At 32.7% G+C, this 19145-nt stretch overlaps 1 protein-coding gene across 2 annotated transcripts in view; it reads right to left on the bottom strand.

Annotated features, from left to right (window-relative positions):
- The window catches only part of LOC106462680 (histone acetyltransferase KAT6B-like), an 87870-nt gene that overhangs the window by 30409 nt on the left and 38316 nt on the right, over positions 1–19145 (bottom strand). For both annotated transcript variants that reach the window (XM_022390007.1, XM_022390006.1), the window contains exons 8-9: positions 17297–17362; positions 12420–13546 (exon numbers count right to left, since the gene is read on the bottom strand). In XM_022390007.1, coding sequence (XP_022245715.1) covers positions 12420–13546; positions 17297–17362 — 1193 coding nt within the window. The remainder of the gene's footprint in view (positions 1–12419; positions 13547–17296; positions 17363–19145) is intronic.

Below are 19145 nucleotides of genomic sequence, written 5' to 3'. Positions count from 1 at the left end.
AAAAAAGGTTATTATTTTTGAAATCTGCGTAGCTGAATTATGAAAAATCTGTTATTGAAACCCAAACAACTTTTATAAAGTTTAAATTCGCAGGCCTGTGTAATATACGATCCTGGTGTGCTATTCAATATCGTAACTACTCACTGTAGTAACAACACAAACCACTACTGCGGGTCCTGAGGCGGTTCTAATTGTGTAACAACATACACCATTTCTAGGGGTCCTGAGGTGGTACTCTTTATTGTGTAGCAACGCAAACTATTACTACGGATCATGGGGTGGTACTCACTGTGTAACAACTCATCACTATTGGTTCTGAGGTGGTAATTACTGTGTAACAACCCACTATTACTGGTCCCGAGGTGGTAATTACTGTGCAACAACCCATTATTACTGGTCCTGAGGCGTTAATTACTGTGCAACAACCCGTTATTACTTGTCCTGAAGTGGTACTCATTATGTAACAACCCGTTAATACTGGTCCTAAGGTGGTATTCATTATGTGACAACCTATCACTACAGGTCCTGAGGTACTTACACTTAATATAATTGGCCACTGAGTGCTGTTCAACCTTTATTTCAATGAAATATTTTATTAATCTATACACAATGTGTTGTGTGCTGGGAAATACTCACAACACACACGCATATATTTACTTTATTATATTATCTTGCAAACTTTACATTTTTTTAAAGGATAGCTGTTGCATTTGAGTGCGAAGTGAACCACGGAATCTCGGATACAGAGCCCGATACGCTAACCACTGCACCACGCTTGGCCCACTCGGTCCATTGTATGATAAAACTCTTAACACACACACAGTCATCCTTGTAAAACGTAATTAGCCTGAACTTTCATACGGTACACTTCACATGCTGGTTGAATACACTATATTGTACACACAATACAGAAGAAAACATTCATGGTACTTAAAAAACACGTGGGTTCAAAATGTAGATAAACCACACTTCACGAAACCTTACAACACTGGCGCTTTCAGAAAAACATAGTCAGTTACGAGCAAAGCCACAATGGGAGATTTGAACTCCCGATTTAAACGTTGTAAGTCCGTAAACCTACCACTGTCCCACCGGAAGACTTTCAGATAGTAAGTTTTGAGCAAAAAACAGAATGGGCTATTAACTGTGTCCACAGCGAAGAATCGAACCCCAGAATTAGCACTATCTAAACTGTGTGTGTGGGGGGGAGGGGGGAAGGGGGGGGGAAGAAGCCGTATATTTACCGAAAGCCTCAGTAAAGAAACAGATGATACGTATCAAAGGGCATTAAACAAACAGCTTCGAGATCAACACTGATTTGATTACACCAACATAAAGCTCGTATTGTCTAAATAAGAAACAAATACGTTTTCCATAATTATTTTGGGTGTTTCATAATTATTTTTGGAGAGATTTAGATGTTACTGGGTTGTACAAGAAAATCAAATTATTCTCCTCTTTGATTTCAAAACTACAGTAGAGTTCAGTCTTCATCTTTGTCGATAAGCATCGCTATGTCGATTTGTAGTTTTCGTAGACTTGTATATTTAAAAGATTAATTAGTTCACAAACATAAAACACGGATTTGTTTCAACAGTGAAACGGAAAAAAAAAACGGGTCTGGGATACACTTTATTAATTATAATAGGTGAAAAATATATCTAATAATAATAATATTATAATTATTATTATTAAAAATTGTTTTGTGTTGGTTGATTGTTAAGCCTAAGACCATACAATGGGCTATCTATACCATGCCCACCGCGGGTATCGAAACCCGGTTTTAGCGTTATAAGCCTTCGGACTTGCCGCTGTGCCACTGGGGGATAATATAAAAATATAATCTAACGACTTGTTTCACCAAGCAGGCTTAATGGGCAATTTTTCGATCAAAAAATCAGTTAACAGAAACACACACACACATATCCATGTTCATAATTTTCTTTCTTGCGAGTTTTAAATTTATTTACTGAAGCTTTCCTGTAAAGATGCAATGGTCTAATTTATATCTTGTACGTTAGTTTTATTTCCTGCCTTGAATGCACAATGAAAAACAAACCTTTTAAGGTTAGCAACGATCTACATATATCTGCTCAATTGCCTAGTAACATACGTCTGAAAGACGCTATAAATGACCAAACTAATAAAAATATACAAAATGAAGTATGGGATAACAGATCTTCACAATCAAGTTTCTGAAAAGAAATTTGAAATATGTAATAAATATTCGCTTAATAATTATACTTGATTGCAGAAAACATAACTTAAGAAACAGAACCCAAAGCACATATTTAGAAGAGTTTAAATTAAATGTGGGATAAGAATGAAAAACTGATTTCAAGAAATACCCCAAGATATTACAGCTGTACATTACAAATAGATTTGTCAATGCAATTGAATAAACAATTTTTTTCTAAAAATATCTGTAAAGCGACACGAAAAACTAATAAAAAAACACATTGCACATGAATGTTTGGGTTTTGATACATTAGCGCAAATAAAAATACTGCCCATAAAATCGTAACAGCAGTATACCAACAGATGGGTAGATAAATGTAGATAATATTTTCATGGCGACGTTTGGTCACCTTACTTTGGCTCATTAGCACATAGATGGTTGTTGGGATTGAATTCAATCGGGGAAGAGATACATAAAGCGTCATAAAATACGACAGCAACTGTCCCAAATACAGCTGCATGGCGCCGATACGCTTAAAGAGGATGTCCACGGATATATAAGAATGTGAATGGGTTAATATATATAATGAAAGATTTAGCCCCGCTGTCGTTCGAGGTGGGATTAACCAATCAACGAGTGACAGGTGAAACGGAAGTGACACAGTCTCTTTCCCTGCAGATGACGAGTTTGGTTACGATTATATACTAAACTAGTTATTGCAAAAACTGTCTTTTAAAATATTAAACAAATTCTGACAGAAAACAAAAACTCCTACTGGAAAGAAATGAGAATTATGATATGCTACATGTGGCCAACACTGCCATATGGTGCAGAGACTTAAACAGTCAATAAAAGTACAGAGAAAAAGCTGGAAGTGTTTGAAATGTGGATATGCCGAAGACTTGGAAGAGCATCATGGACACAGAAAAATAAATAGAGATATTTTAAGAACATTAAATATAAAAGTAAACTTATGGACACTATAAAGCAAAGGGAAACAGTATACTTTGGACATATATAAAATGACAATACCGAAATGTATGCTAGAACGAAATGGGAGGATCATAACAAACAGTGGATGGGCCTTACGATCTCAGATTGCCCAAGATGGGGCTTAATTAAGGCAGACAATGTTGACAGTCCAAACCAGTCAACCTCTGTAACGTAGATGACACAAAATGAATGAATATACTAAAGACGATAGAATCGCACGATTTAATAACAAGAGGGAATCCTCAACAGCCGCGGGACTTGAAATTATTTTAGGCAGGATTAGAGTGAATTAATGTACAAGACCTTTTTTTTTTTATTAGCTATATCTTTGTGCGCCAGCAATACCAAGCGTGGGGTGCGCGTATACCCGATTCGACATTATTGCTCATCAGGATCTCTACGAGCCTACCCTCAAACTGAAACTCTTTTTAGGCACGATTAAAATTAATTAATCTATGAGACCTTGGGTGTGATGAAATACATCAATCGAAAGGGTTTGACCTCCCGAGTATAAAAATGTAATTAGATCTTAAATCGCTCAAGAGATGACGGAGCTAAGAGATAAAAGTTTGTACTTAAAAACAAACTCGGAGCCGTTCTATGAGAAGATATGCCGCGGCTAAAAATGACAGACGAATGCGAGTCGTATTTCAAAAACAAGTTTAAATTTCAAATTACTGATGGTATAGCACGGGTGTTGAATAAAATGAAATTTGGCGAAATATTTTGTTATACGTAGAATATATTTAATTCCACGATTATCGATAGAGTCCATATGGACCTCCATCAAAATTTTCAAAGCCATTTATGAACCAACTTATTTGTGGATCCGTAACTTTATTGTTATACGTCATACGAGTTACACATAAACACACACACTGAACATAGCGATTAATCCCACTAATTACTGCTGGGGTACTCCATATATTTTACACGGAAAATGAGCAAGTTCAACTAATTAGCCGTTGTCAATGCTTTATACAAATCGTTGTTAAAACTACTCAGTATGATGCATTATGTGGACCACAACAGCAATTAATGGTGTAAAAAAAAACACTTTGAGAGTTAATAACTCGGAGGCTATTAGCATAGATAGAAAAGCTCTTCACAACATGGAAATCAAGAAGATAGAAGTATTAGAGTAGAAAACCGATATAATATATTCATATGAATTGTTAGCAACTGAAGATTTGCAATGGCTATAAAAACACAGTATACAGCGTATAGTAATGAAGGGCTCATGTTTTTGTTTGTTTGTAGTTATGCACAAAGCTACACAATGGGCTATCTGTGTTGTGCCCATCACGGTTATCGAAAATCCGGTTTGTAGCGTTATAAGTCTGCAGATTTACCGCTGGTGGGCTTTTTATGTGTGAAAGCGAAACTCTCTCTTTATGGGGATCCGGGAGGATCAGGTTTGATGCTTCCATCTCTCCCTCACATAAAGATGCTCTACGGAATTGCGTGAAAGGTCACACACATATAGGAACCGGGTTTTAGGTCGTTGATGAACTGGGAGGGTCAGGTAACGTTTTCGACCTCTTCCTCCCTCCCGAATTTGTGATTTAAAACTGACAAATGTTGTCGATGAACTTTCGACACAAAACACTGAATTCACTTCTACGCCTTTTCAGGGCCACGTCCGTTGAATATTATGCTGGTAGCATTTAGTGTATAATATCAAGATTCTTCTCCTCATTTGATCACTAACACTCACAAACAGTTCCGAAATCGATTCACACTTGTTCACGAGAGATATTCACCAACGCGTATTTTATACATAAATCCCTTTCTAAATACGTCGATGATAAGAAACTTAAGGTAAGAATAATTTTAACGTCCAGTGTGGGTGGTCTTATTTTTAAACGTAGTAATTTAATGGTCTGACCGAAAGTTAATATTAATTATCGACTTCATAAGATCTTTGTAGAACTTGATATCATATATGCCAATAACTACAATATATTAGGTTAATATTAATTATCAATCCTATAAGCTCTTTGTGAGAACGTGATATCATATATACTAATAATGACAATATATGTGGTTAATATTAATTACCAATCTTATAAGCTCTTTGTCTGAACATCACACACACACACACACACACACATATATATATACATACATACATTAATAATTAGAGAATTTGTTTGTTTGAAGTTAAGCACAAAGATACACAAAACACAAAGGGCTATGTGCTCTGCCCACCACGAGTATCGGTTTTTGCCGTTGTAAATCAGGGGACATATGAAAAGAAACTCTAGGACTGGGCTCGAACCCAGCACTTATGCCTAACAGGGGTAATGCTGTATCCACCTGAGCTATCCAAAAGTATAATTACAGAATACGTGGTTTAATGTGGCTTCACAGCTACCATTTAGGAATTTTAGAAATAACACCAATGTTGGGTTTAATTATGTGTCCATATACACTACGTGCTAGAAAATTTGTTGGTAAATCATATTTTGTTTTCCGAACCATTAAACTCGTACGTCATAGTTTCTACTCCAAACACACACACACTGTATTTGTATCTGTGGCGAAGCTGCTGAGGCTATTTGCTGCCGTTCCTAATTTTGAACTACTGTCTAGACCAGTGGTCGGCAACCATTTTTGATCGCGGGTCAATTATTATTATTTTTTTTTAATTTAGCATTGTGTTGGGTCAGTGATAATCATATAATTATTAATACCGGTACATTTATTTTAAATGTGTATGTTTATTTACATACAAAAAAAATTAATATTTCGACCAGTTTGATATTTTCCCCTGAAATTGATCTTAAAATTCTCCGTAGCCGAGACTCTTTCCCATCTTTCCTTTAATATCGTTGTTCTTCTCACATAGCCAACAAACTTGAACTGAACAATGATTGTGCCCTTACGGGTTGCAATGGTGATGCCAACTTTTGGTGGGTCAGCCAAATTATTGCCGCGGGTCACTTAGTGACCCGCGGGTCATAGGTTGCCGACCACTGGTCTAGACGAAAGGCGGCCAGTCAGCAGCACCCTACCACCCGCCATCCCCGCTAATAGATTGACTGTTACTCTTATAACGCAAAAACTGCTTAAAGTGTCGGAAATATTTAAGGGTATCACATGTTTTCGAACCACAAGCTCCGAATTCCATAGTTCTACCTCAGACCAACCCGCACCATGATACAAACACACACACACACGAAAGAGTAACTCACCTGGACTTGATAATTTAATTTCCAATAAATGTTAAAACTTTACTTATCCCACACAATTATAAAATAATTATTTATGTGTCACATTTTACTTTACTGGTTATCCCTATTCTCTCAAGTCTCCATTTTAAAAGGTTTTATTTTAAATCACAATTTTACATAAAGCAATTCATTTAATTTTTTGTATTGTGGTAAAACTTAGTTAATTTAACTCAAAAACTTACTTTCAAATATTATTTTGAGACCTCTTATATTTTTCTATAATTTTTTATACGTAATATATATGTATATATATTATGTATTTTCATGAACATATTGTTTTATATTTATAGGGTGAGTTTCAGTTTGTTCAAAGTTCACAAAAAAAAAGAGCTTTATTAAAACATACTTTCATACAGAAGCTTCTCACGTCACAATATACTAAATGTCTTCATCTTAACATATATGGTTTTTGTTATTTATAATAATCTGCACATTAAAAAAGTGAAGCCTATCATCACAAACAAATTAACACTTATGTGAGAGGTATAAAAAACGCCTTTGACAGGCGGCGTTGAACGAAAGTATTATGTTTGTTAAAAAATAGGGCATTGTTGGGCAGACTTCAATTATTAATGCACTAATTTATATTTTGTTCACGTACTTGAATAGCATATTTAGGAATGGATAATAAACTAAAGAATAGTTTAAAATCTACAACCAACTTTGTTTTATTTTTTAATGCCTTTGATCGTTAACCCAGTAGCAGTTTACAGAACACCTTTAGGTAACAAAATGTTTCACTTCTCCAGCGCTAGTCTCACGCGCCACTGAGCGACCCCCACAGAAAAACCCACTTATGTCCCGGGGCGTACCCACAATGTAAGCAGCTGGTGTTCAGAACCGATAATTATGGCTTCGAAACATTAGACTATTAAATCTAACCAAATTATTTCCAAGGCCATCCCTGACCTGCATATCTACAAAGCCCCCACACACATATAAACACAAACACACACATATACATATATATATATATGAAAAAGCTCAAAACGGACAGCTTTTAGCAACGAAATGTTTATGGATTGGATCCTGGTCTACAAAGACCGAAAAGAAAAAAAAAAAAGGTAAGATGACTATGCCCAATAATTGCCTTTAGTCTTATTCAACAAGGTTTCCGTTGTGCAATAGTTGAATACTATAACCTTTTTTTTTTCGCGCAAAGCTATACGAGGGCTATCTGCGCTAGCTGTCCCTAATTTATTAGCTGTGAAACACTAGAGTGGGATTGACCGTATAATTATGACGCCCCACGGCTGAAAGGACGAGTACGTTTGGTGGGACGGGAATTTGAATCCGCGACCCTCAGGTTGCGAGTCTAGTGCCATAACCGCCTGGACATGCCTAAATAAGTCGTGTGTGTGTCAATATTATATATTTACATATAGATAAATAGAATAGATATTGGACCAAGATATTAGTATCGCCAAATAGTTTTATACAAACAAAAATGTACACGTATAACCGATACAAATCGTAATGATAAGTCAATGTCCATCTACGTCTGTTTGTCATGTATTGCATGAGTACAGCAAACCAGTTTCAGCTTCTTGGCGGTTGTGGAGGTAGACAGTAATGCCTTGTGTGCCATCGTGATGCGCTAGCATTTGTTTGTTGTTGTTAAGTGCAAAGGTACTCAGTAGGTTATCTATGCCGCGTCCACCACGTGTATCGAAACCCGGTTTTTAGCGTTACAAGACTTCAGACTTACTGCTGAGCCACTCGGGGCATGCGCTAGTTCGTATTTTCTAATACTAATTATTATTGTATCTTCACATTCTCTCAACAAAAACACATATAATTACTTACCAGAACATCAAAAATGCCTGGGCATTCACAAACTATTATGAAGTCAGCATTTTGTATAATTCCAATACAAATGTATTGTATGTAAATATATTAGCATGAATGTCTTCTTTAATAATAAAAGGCTTATTAACTCGCACGAACCAGAAGGCAATAAATAATTTATATGAGCATAAATGAATTGCCCTGGTGATTAATTTGGTGCTGGACCTTACTCAAATTTGTAAAATCAAACAGGATTTATTACTTGTATAAAACAAGTATCTCCGACAGTGATACGTTACCACACACTTCAAAGACGATTGCCACAAAGTACCATATTATTCTGTAACAAAACCACTTTAGTTATTTTATCGACGTCTTCGAAGTACTGGTTTGTTTGTTTGTTTTGAATTTCGCACAAAGCTACAAGAGGGCTATCTGCGCTAGCCGTCCCTAATTTAGTAGTGTAAGACTAGAGGGAAGGAAGCTAGTCATCACCACCCACCGCTACTCTTTTACCAACGAATAGTGGGATTGAGCGTCACATTATAACGTCCCCACGGCAAAAAGGGCGAGCATATTTGGTGGGACGGGGATTCGAACCCGCGACCCTCAGATTGTGAGTCGAGCGCACTAACCACCTGGCCATGCCGAGCTACTCGAAGTATTAACGAGTTCTACTTAACTAGTCTGAGTTTATTAGGTCGATACAAAAATATATCAGTGTACTTCACATGCCTCACAAAGAAACCTGCAATGTAGTAGTGGTATCTTGTGTCGTAATCAAACAAGAATTTTAACATATTGACTGTATATTTAATATTTTATGCACGTTTCTTTGCCACAAACGAGCCTTGTTTTCTCCAGCATTACCTTCCACTTTCGAAAACTACATTATGATGTCGAAAATAAATATAATAGTATCACGTTTGCGGTAATTAGAAGAAGGAAAAAAATTGAGAAAACCACGCGGCTAGCCTTTAGTACTTCACACACACAATGTAGGTAAAACACCGGTACAAGGAAAATTATACACGATATACGCTGCTACTCTGTAAATCTAACAAAGCCTACCGTTAAACATAATACATTATATGCACATGTGTGTGTGTGTGTGTGTGTGTGTGTATGTATGTGCTAGTCAGATAAAAGCCAGGCAAACGTGTTTAACTTTTTAAAACACCGGAAGTTGTCCTTTTTTTAACGACACATCGTTACTATATAATGCTGGTTACACACATATACGCTGTACCTTGGGTAAGCTAACATTACTACCTTTACTAACAAGTACACGTGTTAAAACTTTAACCGCCAAATCCTTTCCGTAAACGAACGTTCATGATGACAAACCTTCAACATTAATCACAATTTATCAATTAATAATTCAATTCAAATTGCACTAGACACTAGACGTATATTTGTAACTTATTGAACCCATTAATAGAATACTTAAGTGGACTCAATCTATAAAAATTAATTATTCAAAAAAAATCTACAAATAATAAAGTTGCCAGCAATGCTAATATTATTACTTTTAAGTAGTAAAGTAATTAATGGAATAATTAAGTGGACTCAATCTATAAAAATTAATTATTCAAAAAAATCTACAAATAATAAAGTTGCCAACAATGCTAATATTATTATTTTTAAGTAGTAAAGTAATTAATGGAATAATTAAGAGAAGTATGAAAAAAATAGCTTGATTGAAGTACAATATTAGACCTATTATTCATACTTCTTTCAAGCAATTACCCTTTTCTGTAAAATTTCTTAATTCCTCAATTTATTAATATCCTTTTCTTTTTGTTTTATAAATTGAATTATATGTACAAACATGTCCTTCAGTTTTGAAACATAATTAAACAGCTCTTCCCACAATGGAACCTGTTTTAAACAACTCAAAACTAATAGTTACACTGTCTAATGTCACAAAACACAAAAAGGTTATATCATTACTATGGCAACCCAGTCAGAGTGACTAGACAATGGGATACTCAACTATCAATCAGTACACACTGGATTGTTAAAGTATTAATTCCATGCACAACCTTATATAAACCTACTGCTAACATGCCAAGGGACAAATACTGCTTAAGACACACTACTGAGTGACTATACAAATTTCAATAGTATTATTTAGGTAATAAACTGCTAAAAAAAAAAAAGGGTGTCATGATCTCTAGACTACTTGTTTTTATAAGCTGATATTTAACAGTAACTGTAACACTATTATATGTTATCAATTGAATGACCTAAAATTTAGATCTACTAGATCAAGGTTAAATCAACTTTTTTTTTAAAAAAGAGACCATGCCAACTTATTTTGTTAATTTTTTTCTTTGGTTCTAATGCCAAATAATTCTGAATGATTATGTTTCAAGTGCACAATTACAGTACATGTAATTTTTGACAAATACCCAAATGGAATTTAAATGTGATAGTTTACCAGAGTAATGCTTTATTTCTGTGCTGTTTTTGGGTATGTCCATTTTTGGATTCAATTCATTATAAAAACTAGATATTGTTTCAGAAATATCTGTATGTTTCTGTTACTTTCAAAATATATAATGTACATAAGCTAAGCCTCTCAGAATTAACTAGTTCTTTTGAAAAGCACTAACTGGTTGGTGTCACTTTCACGAAGACCCACATTGGAAAAGCAGTCATGTACAATGGAACATATATCATTTTTACACATCTAGTACTAATGATTTCAAGAATGGTCAAATACTTTTGTATGTACTTCTTATTGTTCCCAATTTCTTAGAATAATCTCTTTATCTAAATCATTGAAACAGTAAACCTCTACTGAAATATCTCAAAAGCGAAGAGCAATGTTTCTTAAGCCTAATAAATTCCATGTTATTAGCACACAAAAGACTAAAATATTATAACATTAATAATCACTAATATGCATGAAACAAACTTATAAGAAAAACATAAAACACATTGTTATGGGCATTAGTGTTTGAACATAAAATATCAATGATATATAAAACGTTTTAAATAGTGTGATATTACAGCAGTATAAGCATAATTTCTTTAGAAACACCATGAAAAACGGCAATAAAAAGCATTCTAAAACACATCAGAAAGAAACAAACAAAAAATGGATGATGGAAGTCCCATACATAAGAATATTCCCAAAAGTAATTGTTCAAAACAGACTTAAGTTAAACTTTTGCCTTAAACAAAACCAATTTCACAATGTGTCTAACTTATACAAAACTCTGTGATAGAAAATGTTACTGAAAATCAACGAGGTAATTTGTGAAGACAAAAAACAAAGAAGGGGTCAGTTACTGTACCATATAAATTGATATAATTACAAATTTTGCAGAGGTACATTTCTGCACCAGATGTAGCAGGAACAATTGTAGATATATTTTCTTTTCTACTTTACTGAGACCACTTAGTTAATCTTAAACATAAAGGAGCAATATTTTCATCTCAGAAGTATGATTATTTCAGTGATTAACTAATTCACAAATATATTGAATGTTTATCCTATTCTGAAGATCATTAGATATGACTCTCAAATGAACTTGGAAATAGATGTTCTACACCATTCACTAAACCATGACCATCAAACATTTTAACAGACCAAAAGAAGAAGAAGAAGAAGGTTAAAATTGGTAAGTTTATTTGGAATTAATGTTCTGATTGTATTGTTTCTTGTCCTTTGGTTTAATTAATGGCCTGCAAAAACTACAATATGTGATTCTGTCGGTTCCCACTGCTATAAAATTGGAAACCAGTGTTGTAGACCCTTCAAAAAAGGCCTTACAATGTTTCTCAAAATTATTAAAAGTTAAAAACTTAACTAATATAAAATATGTTTTCAATTTAATAAAGGTACTATAAGTGAAAATGATAACTGTCTTCTAACAAAACACTATATTTACTAATAGTGTAAGACCCTTAACCTTTCACACAAACAAATATGGATACCTTGCAATCATTTCTTAACTTTCTTATCTTTATTTGAGACTTGCTTTCTAGTGCTCCTAATATGAGATTCTATTTTTGAAGGAAAAGATTTAATAAAAAAAAACTGAACTACATTATCACTAGTGTGCAATCCCAAAAAAAACAGGTTTACGAAAACAACTAAAAACTTATTATAGTTGCAAAAGTATGATACTAAAAATTATTATTTCAAGTACAACCTTCTTTTAAGTTTAGTTTTCTTATTTATTAGCATATTACAAAGGTTAAAAACTTACTTGCAAATTTGCTATTGTTCTTTTTCTTTGATGGTGATGGAGGTAATGAATCACATACTCCTTCTTCCTGAGAGTAGGCGACATTCTTTGACAGTTTCGAGGTTTGATCATCATGAGACACAGAAGACGATGAAGATGAAAAGTTTTTATCTTGTGTTGTATATAATGTAGAGGTCAATGCTGTCTGTGAATATGTTACTCTTGTACAAGTAAGTTTAAGAGCATCAGAAACTACAGATGATGATGGCATCCACTCTGAATGTTGTGCAGTTTGTGAAGCTGTCGTGGGAAATATATTTGAGTCATCAGACTCCCTAGAAACCTGTTGCATGTGGTAAAATTCATGTGGCTGATTATTCTCTTCTTCATTTTCCTCTGTTGTGGCATTAATCAATTCCTGAGATTCTACTTCATCTTCTAGCAAATTTTTGCATCTTTTTTTTTTGTTAAGAGCAAACCCATCAATTTTTGCACACTTGTGAGTATCACTAGCTTTGTAAAGATGTGAAAGACCATCAAACAAACCCTTTCCCTGCCCAGTACTTGTAGCTGTGAGGGAAGAAGATCCAAGAACAGATGTATGTGAATGAGTAGATGCAATACAAGATGAACAATTTGATTTGAAGAATAATGATGAGCTGCTAAAAATAGAAGTTTGTTGGATGCATGATGAATCTGTTATACTGACCGTACCTTTAGTCAATTGTTTGGATACCACATTTTCCACACCCACACTCAACTGCAACTTTTCAGAAGAATCAAAGTGACCATTTACTTCTTGTCTTACGTCAGACACAACTGAGGTGAATGGTGTTGCTAAGGAGCTCAAAGCAACCCGGGATTTACGTTTATTAGTCGGGGTGAAAAACTTTGTTAGTCCATCAATCAGTCCTTTGGTTTTGTTTGAGAGTGAGAATGGTTCAAATAAACCAGGAATGATAGCTTGAGACTGATCTTCCATCAACTCCAGCTTGTGTTCTAAAGTTTCTTCAGTAGCAAGATTAGAATGTGAAAATGATGATGGTACAGTTATTTTATTTTCATCACGTTGCTCTACTTGTAATGTAATCTTTTTCTTTGCCCTTCTTACTCCTCTCCATTTTGGCAATTGAGTTACTGATCTTTTCCTGCGTAAACAAGCAAAATAACTTTATACATTTCTAAATTGTCAGCAATTTTTATATCTGTACAATAAGGGAAATAAACATATATTTAAAAAAACAACAATACAAATCTATCTATACATTTTAAGGCGACTAAAAGTTCTGCCACCTGTTCAGGAAACATTTTCATACAGACTCAACATCATCAATTTGGACTACTGAAAAATAAAAGTCATGTATTGCACTTTAATAATTTGGATACCCTTTTCACTAATGAAAGGACAGAATGCTTTTTATCACAAAGTTCCACATATAGTTCAGATTAAGCTCCTTTTTTTATATGAACTTATTGTTTTGATATTTGTTTCAGGGTATTTAGGCCTAAAAATAATAAATTGATGATATTTTTTTATGTTCACATTAAATTAAGCCTAATTTATTTTATTAGCATTCAGTAAAAGTCATTGAAAGTTTCTGAAAATTAAAGAATATAAACAGAATTTTAGCTTCTTTATTTTCTAGGTATTTCCAGAATAAGTTTCAATATGGCTGCACCAATGAATCCAACTTATGAACTTGTACACAAAAACCTGTTAATTTGTACTGATTAGCTAAGTTTGAAATATTGCTATATGTGTATACAAATATATATATATTTCCTACATGAGGGAAAAGCAAATAAACAAAAATCATAATTCACTACACTGAGTCAGTTTAACCCTGCTACCCTCCACCCCCTACAGGGAGAGGAATATTAATATAAGTAAAATTTAGCTTGAAATTCTTTTATACTTAAAAACATAACATTTTCTTTTGTCTTTCATTTCATGGCTATATTGATTGCCAATAGCAGCTTTATACAAATAGTGTTACTCAAAAAGGAAAAAAATTGAACAAATATGTGAAATAAATTTTTCATAATATCAAAAAAAAAAATTTTTAACACAACACTACAATTAAACTTTAATGTATACTTAGTATTCTCAGTTACCATCTTTGTGACTTTTACAAGATAGTTTCATTATTTCTGCAACATTATCTCCCATTGGCCATTCAATTTAAAATATTTCTTAATTCTTTTCTAACTAGTATTTGAATCTTGAGCATTGGTTTAATATTTCAATTAGTTCGCATGAGTGAAAGTGTCCAATGGTCATTTTAACTGAAACATATTTACCTGCCAGGGGGTTTTGAGGCCTAGGCAGCTCCCAAAAGATGTGGGGTTGTATATGTTTTCAGATGAATTTCGAGCCATTTTTGGACAACTTTGAGAAATAAAATTTAACTTGATTTTGCAGAAAAAAAGAAATTCAGTTATCATTTAGAACTCATCATGTTACCAGATGGACCAACTTGATAATCACATGAGGCTAGTTAAGCTTTTTTTACGCAATCCTTTTACACTTAGGCCCAATTAATATTTTCAAACCTCAGATGTACACAAGAAAAAACATTTCACTGAATTAACCAATTATGACCCTTTACTTGTACAAATGAAAATTATTGAAACTTTAGACCCATGAAAATTAGAACAGTGGTGGCAATTAAATGCAAAATGTGTTTATTTGACATTAAATTTAAATCATGCTTTGTAATCATGCCTTGAAAAGGGAATTTTAATGGAATTCAGTCTACAGATGGAGAACTTTCACACAGGAGTTTGCTATGTTTATAAACATGTTTATTTGTTTCTAGTAAAGCACAAAACTACAAAAAGGGCTATCTGTGCTGTGCTCACAATGGGTATCAAAAACAGATTTTTTTAGTGTTGTAAGTCTGCAGACTTACCGTCAAGCTACTGAGGGAGCCGAACATGTTTAAAAAATTAGAAAGGATATTTTATGATCAACATTTCATTTACCACAACATTATTTTGTTCACTAACAAACATGTGAAAAATTAACTATTACTAAATTTTGCTTTGTTCTTTGCTGTTACAATATAGCACAAACAGTTGTTTGAAAGAAGAGGTGTCCATGTGAACTTGTTTCACGCTATCACGAAAGCTGAGGAAACAGTTTCTATAGTGTTCTTGTTTTAATCTTCTGTACTCTTACAAATATATGTGCTAGTGAACATTAAGGCCACCATTATACTCTAGAATTAAAAAAATTACAAATATTTTCTTTCTTCTAGCAAACTTGTATAAAAATTTCCTGTTCTTACTTTATAATATCTGTGATATATCAACAGAAATTCTTGTAGCTTACTTCTTACATTTGCTTTTGGTATAAAATAAATACAATATCATCATATCTAAACAGAATAATGATTTAAAAGGTACTAAATAAAAATTGCCTTTGTTAAGGTGCATTAATTTAGTTGATCTCATCTTCACTTTTGTACCTTCCCTCACAAAATAACATAACCTCAAAAAGCATAGTTTCATATTACCTGTCCAATTATTAGCATTTAAAAATGCCACATGTATTGCCAAAAGCAACTTAACTAAATACATAAATGAAATTTAAGTAAACTATTAGGTCAATGTATGGATTTGAGAAAAGAAAGTTCCATTTTAATTATGTATAAGTGCACATATTGATGTTAATAAAGTCAGAAATAAAAGAAAGGTTTTAAACAGATAAAAATCATACACAATCATTCTGTGACACGATCTTTTACATTCTTCTTTTAAATAAAGCACTGATGAATTTTTTTAATTGTGCTTGACTTGGGGTATGTATTTAATCATTAAACATAGTGCTAAATTAATTGAAGTTTATGGTTACAGATACAATTAAAAACAAAACAGTTACTCTGAGTTTTCCAAGCTAGAAATAAGAAAACAAAGTGGGAATAAAAGGCACAGATTATATGTTCCACTTCTTAACCAGATAGGCAAGACTAAGTAACTCCACAATCAAATAATGTTTTGTAGAAAAAATAAATACAAATTAAGTTTATTGATTATTTTAGTTATAAGTATTTTACAGTTACATTTGAATTAAAAATTCAAAATCTTCAAATTTGGGTGATTTTTTTTATAGTATCAGTGGCATAATCATGTAGATTTGTTTTCAAAATCACATTTCATAATTCAGACACAAAATACAAATGTCAACAGACACTAAGCACTTAAATCCAAAACTTTATCATCATTCAATCCAAAATAATTACTTTGTTTGCATTTCTAATAAAACATTTCTCAGAAAGTTTAAATTCTACCAATAAACAATAAATATTTTTGTGTTCTTGATTTTTGAAGATAAAACTGCATAAAATGATCTTGAAAACCAAAGAAGTGTATACATACAAAAGGGACAGTCATAATTACCAAATGAAAAAAATCTTTTACAAATTCAAAAACTGTATAGTTCTTTGTGAACTTTGAAACCCAAATTAACACAACTATAGTAGAAACTATATAATGAATACTAATAGTTTAGGTTGTTTAGAAACAGAGTCAGAAAAATGTCTTATCAATCATCTTTTTAATAATTCTCTTTATATTCAACTAATGTTTTTTTTTAGCACAAAGTTACACAACGGATTATTTCGGCTCTGTCCACCTTGGTGAATCAAACCCCAAATTTTAGCATGCAAGTCCATGAACTTACCACTAGGAGAACATTAATTATGAAAGATTATATTATACAAGTAAAGTCTTTTTAATGTTTGGAAACTTAACAACAGCTGAATACAGAGAAGCAAAGTGACTGGACTGTGGTGTATTCAGGACATCACAAAATGTAACACATAATAAATAGTGACAATTAAAGTTCTGATGTTTCAACAATATAAACTGCACAAACAAATTATTATTTTTCTTACCTTTTGACTTTCATGTGTTTTTCATTTAAAGGTTTGTGTAAATCACAGTCTGAAGAGAGGTAAGCACTAGGAAGGGGAAAAAAATATATTTGTTTTAAAATCCCTTAACAACAATTTTTCACTTTGATAGATTGTTTAGGCAGAGTATTCATGATGAAACTTAGTTGAATGGATGGCAGCTGTCTGTTGTAGAAACACAAGTGCAGAGGATGACATTCCGAAAGTCTTCCGCCTTTCATCTTCATGCAGTTGCAGTCCATTCAACTAAGTTTCAACAATGTTTCACATTCTTTGAAATACTAGCATAGTAATATAATGGACTATAATGAGATTGGATTCACCTAAAAAGCCCATGTATTTTCCCGAAAAAAAAACAGACATGTTTTCGATGTGGTTGTTATGTAATTATAATTAAATTTAGAATGCCTATCACATTCAGAAGAAATAAGCACGTTCTTCAGATACAACAACTATTTCAATTTGTCACATTTCAAAAACAGTTCAAACAGGAACCTTCCTTCAAAAACTCACAGATTCTGACATATATTTCAATGCTCAATGTTGAGACATTTAATAACAGTTTGAAGAAGGTTCTAATTTACACGTTGTTTGTATACAGGGCTAAGTATTTAACACACTAAAATTACACTCGAAATACTGTATTTTTTAGTTTTCTAATAGCAATAAACAATACTAATGAATACAGACCATTTAAGCACTGAATGTATACCTTTTTTTTTGGAACTGTACAACAAGCAGTTTGTAAAACCACACAATCATTCTCTGAAAATGTTATTCATCACAACTACATTCAAAATCTTTAGGTTTTTTTTTTTAATTATTATTATCAGACAGATCTTGTAACCATTTTGTGCTTGTTATAGTTTTCATGCTATAACTTTTAGATTAGTAAGCGAATGTTAACGCAATTTGGCAGGTTATCAGTAAATATTACAATACTTTCATACGCAAAATATCAATTTTTTTTTATTAAGTCTCAAGGTTTATAAGGCAATGTTTTTCTCATGTCTGTTTTTTCTTTTCGCATGTTGCCTATCTATCATTCAAAGTAATATTCATTTTAAGATTAAAAATAATTTTATGCATCAGAAAATTTTGAAATTTCACATGCAAAATCTTTATAATGTTTAGATAGTTATCAAACATTTCTTTAAAAAAAACTTTACATTTTATTTCATATATTCAGTAATTAATCTCTGTACGGGTTCGGTAGATGTGACCAATCTCGCAACCATCATATAAAAATTAGGAAATACATATAAATTATGCCTCTTTCATTCTAGAATGAACACAAATTATAACACAAAAACATAAATGTTTAGACTAAATAGCTTACATCTCATAACATTATACATTTATGTATATTTATTATTTTTATTATACTGACCTTTCTGCCATGCCTGGCTAACAATACAGAAGTTATAATTATGCGGCTAACGTGCACTCATGTTACCGTATCAAATAACATAAAACTGACCTTTAGTCTGTGCAAAGTAACTTATCTTGGCCATAGACTAGTATATTGTAATATACAGTCACATTTTAATTATTATACATTATATGTATATAGATGATTACTATTTTGAAATAAGTTCTTAAACTTATTTTCCCTAAAACACAGAACAGTAAATAAAGAAGTAAAGCAAACAATTATCTCTTCTAGTAAGACCTTTGTACTCGGTTGCTGCTTGACGTGGGTTGCTAAGCAGTTAAAAATTTTGCACGTGGAGAATATGAAACAAAATATTTTTTTAGGCTTTCTATATATACATTTGAATAACTAAAAAAGCATAAATTACTATATTAATACTGTAGAATTCCATTATAA

This window comes from Limulus polyphemus, unplaced genomic scaffold (genome assembly GCF_000517525.1).
Source record: "Limulus polyphemus unplaced genomic scaffold, Limulus_polyphemus-2.1.2 Scaffold1224, whole genome shotgun sequence".
Classification (NCBI taxonomy): Eukaryota; Metazoa; Arthropoda; class Merostomata; order Xiphosura; family Limulidae; genus Limulus; species Limulus polyphemus.
The sequence above is the reverse complement of the archived record's forward strand: the minus strand, read 5'-3'. Positions and strand labels throughout refer to the sequence as shown.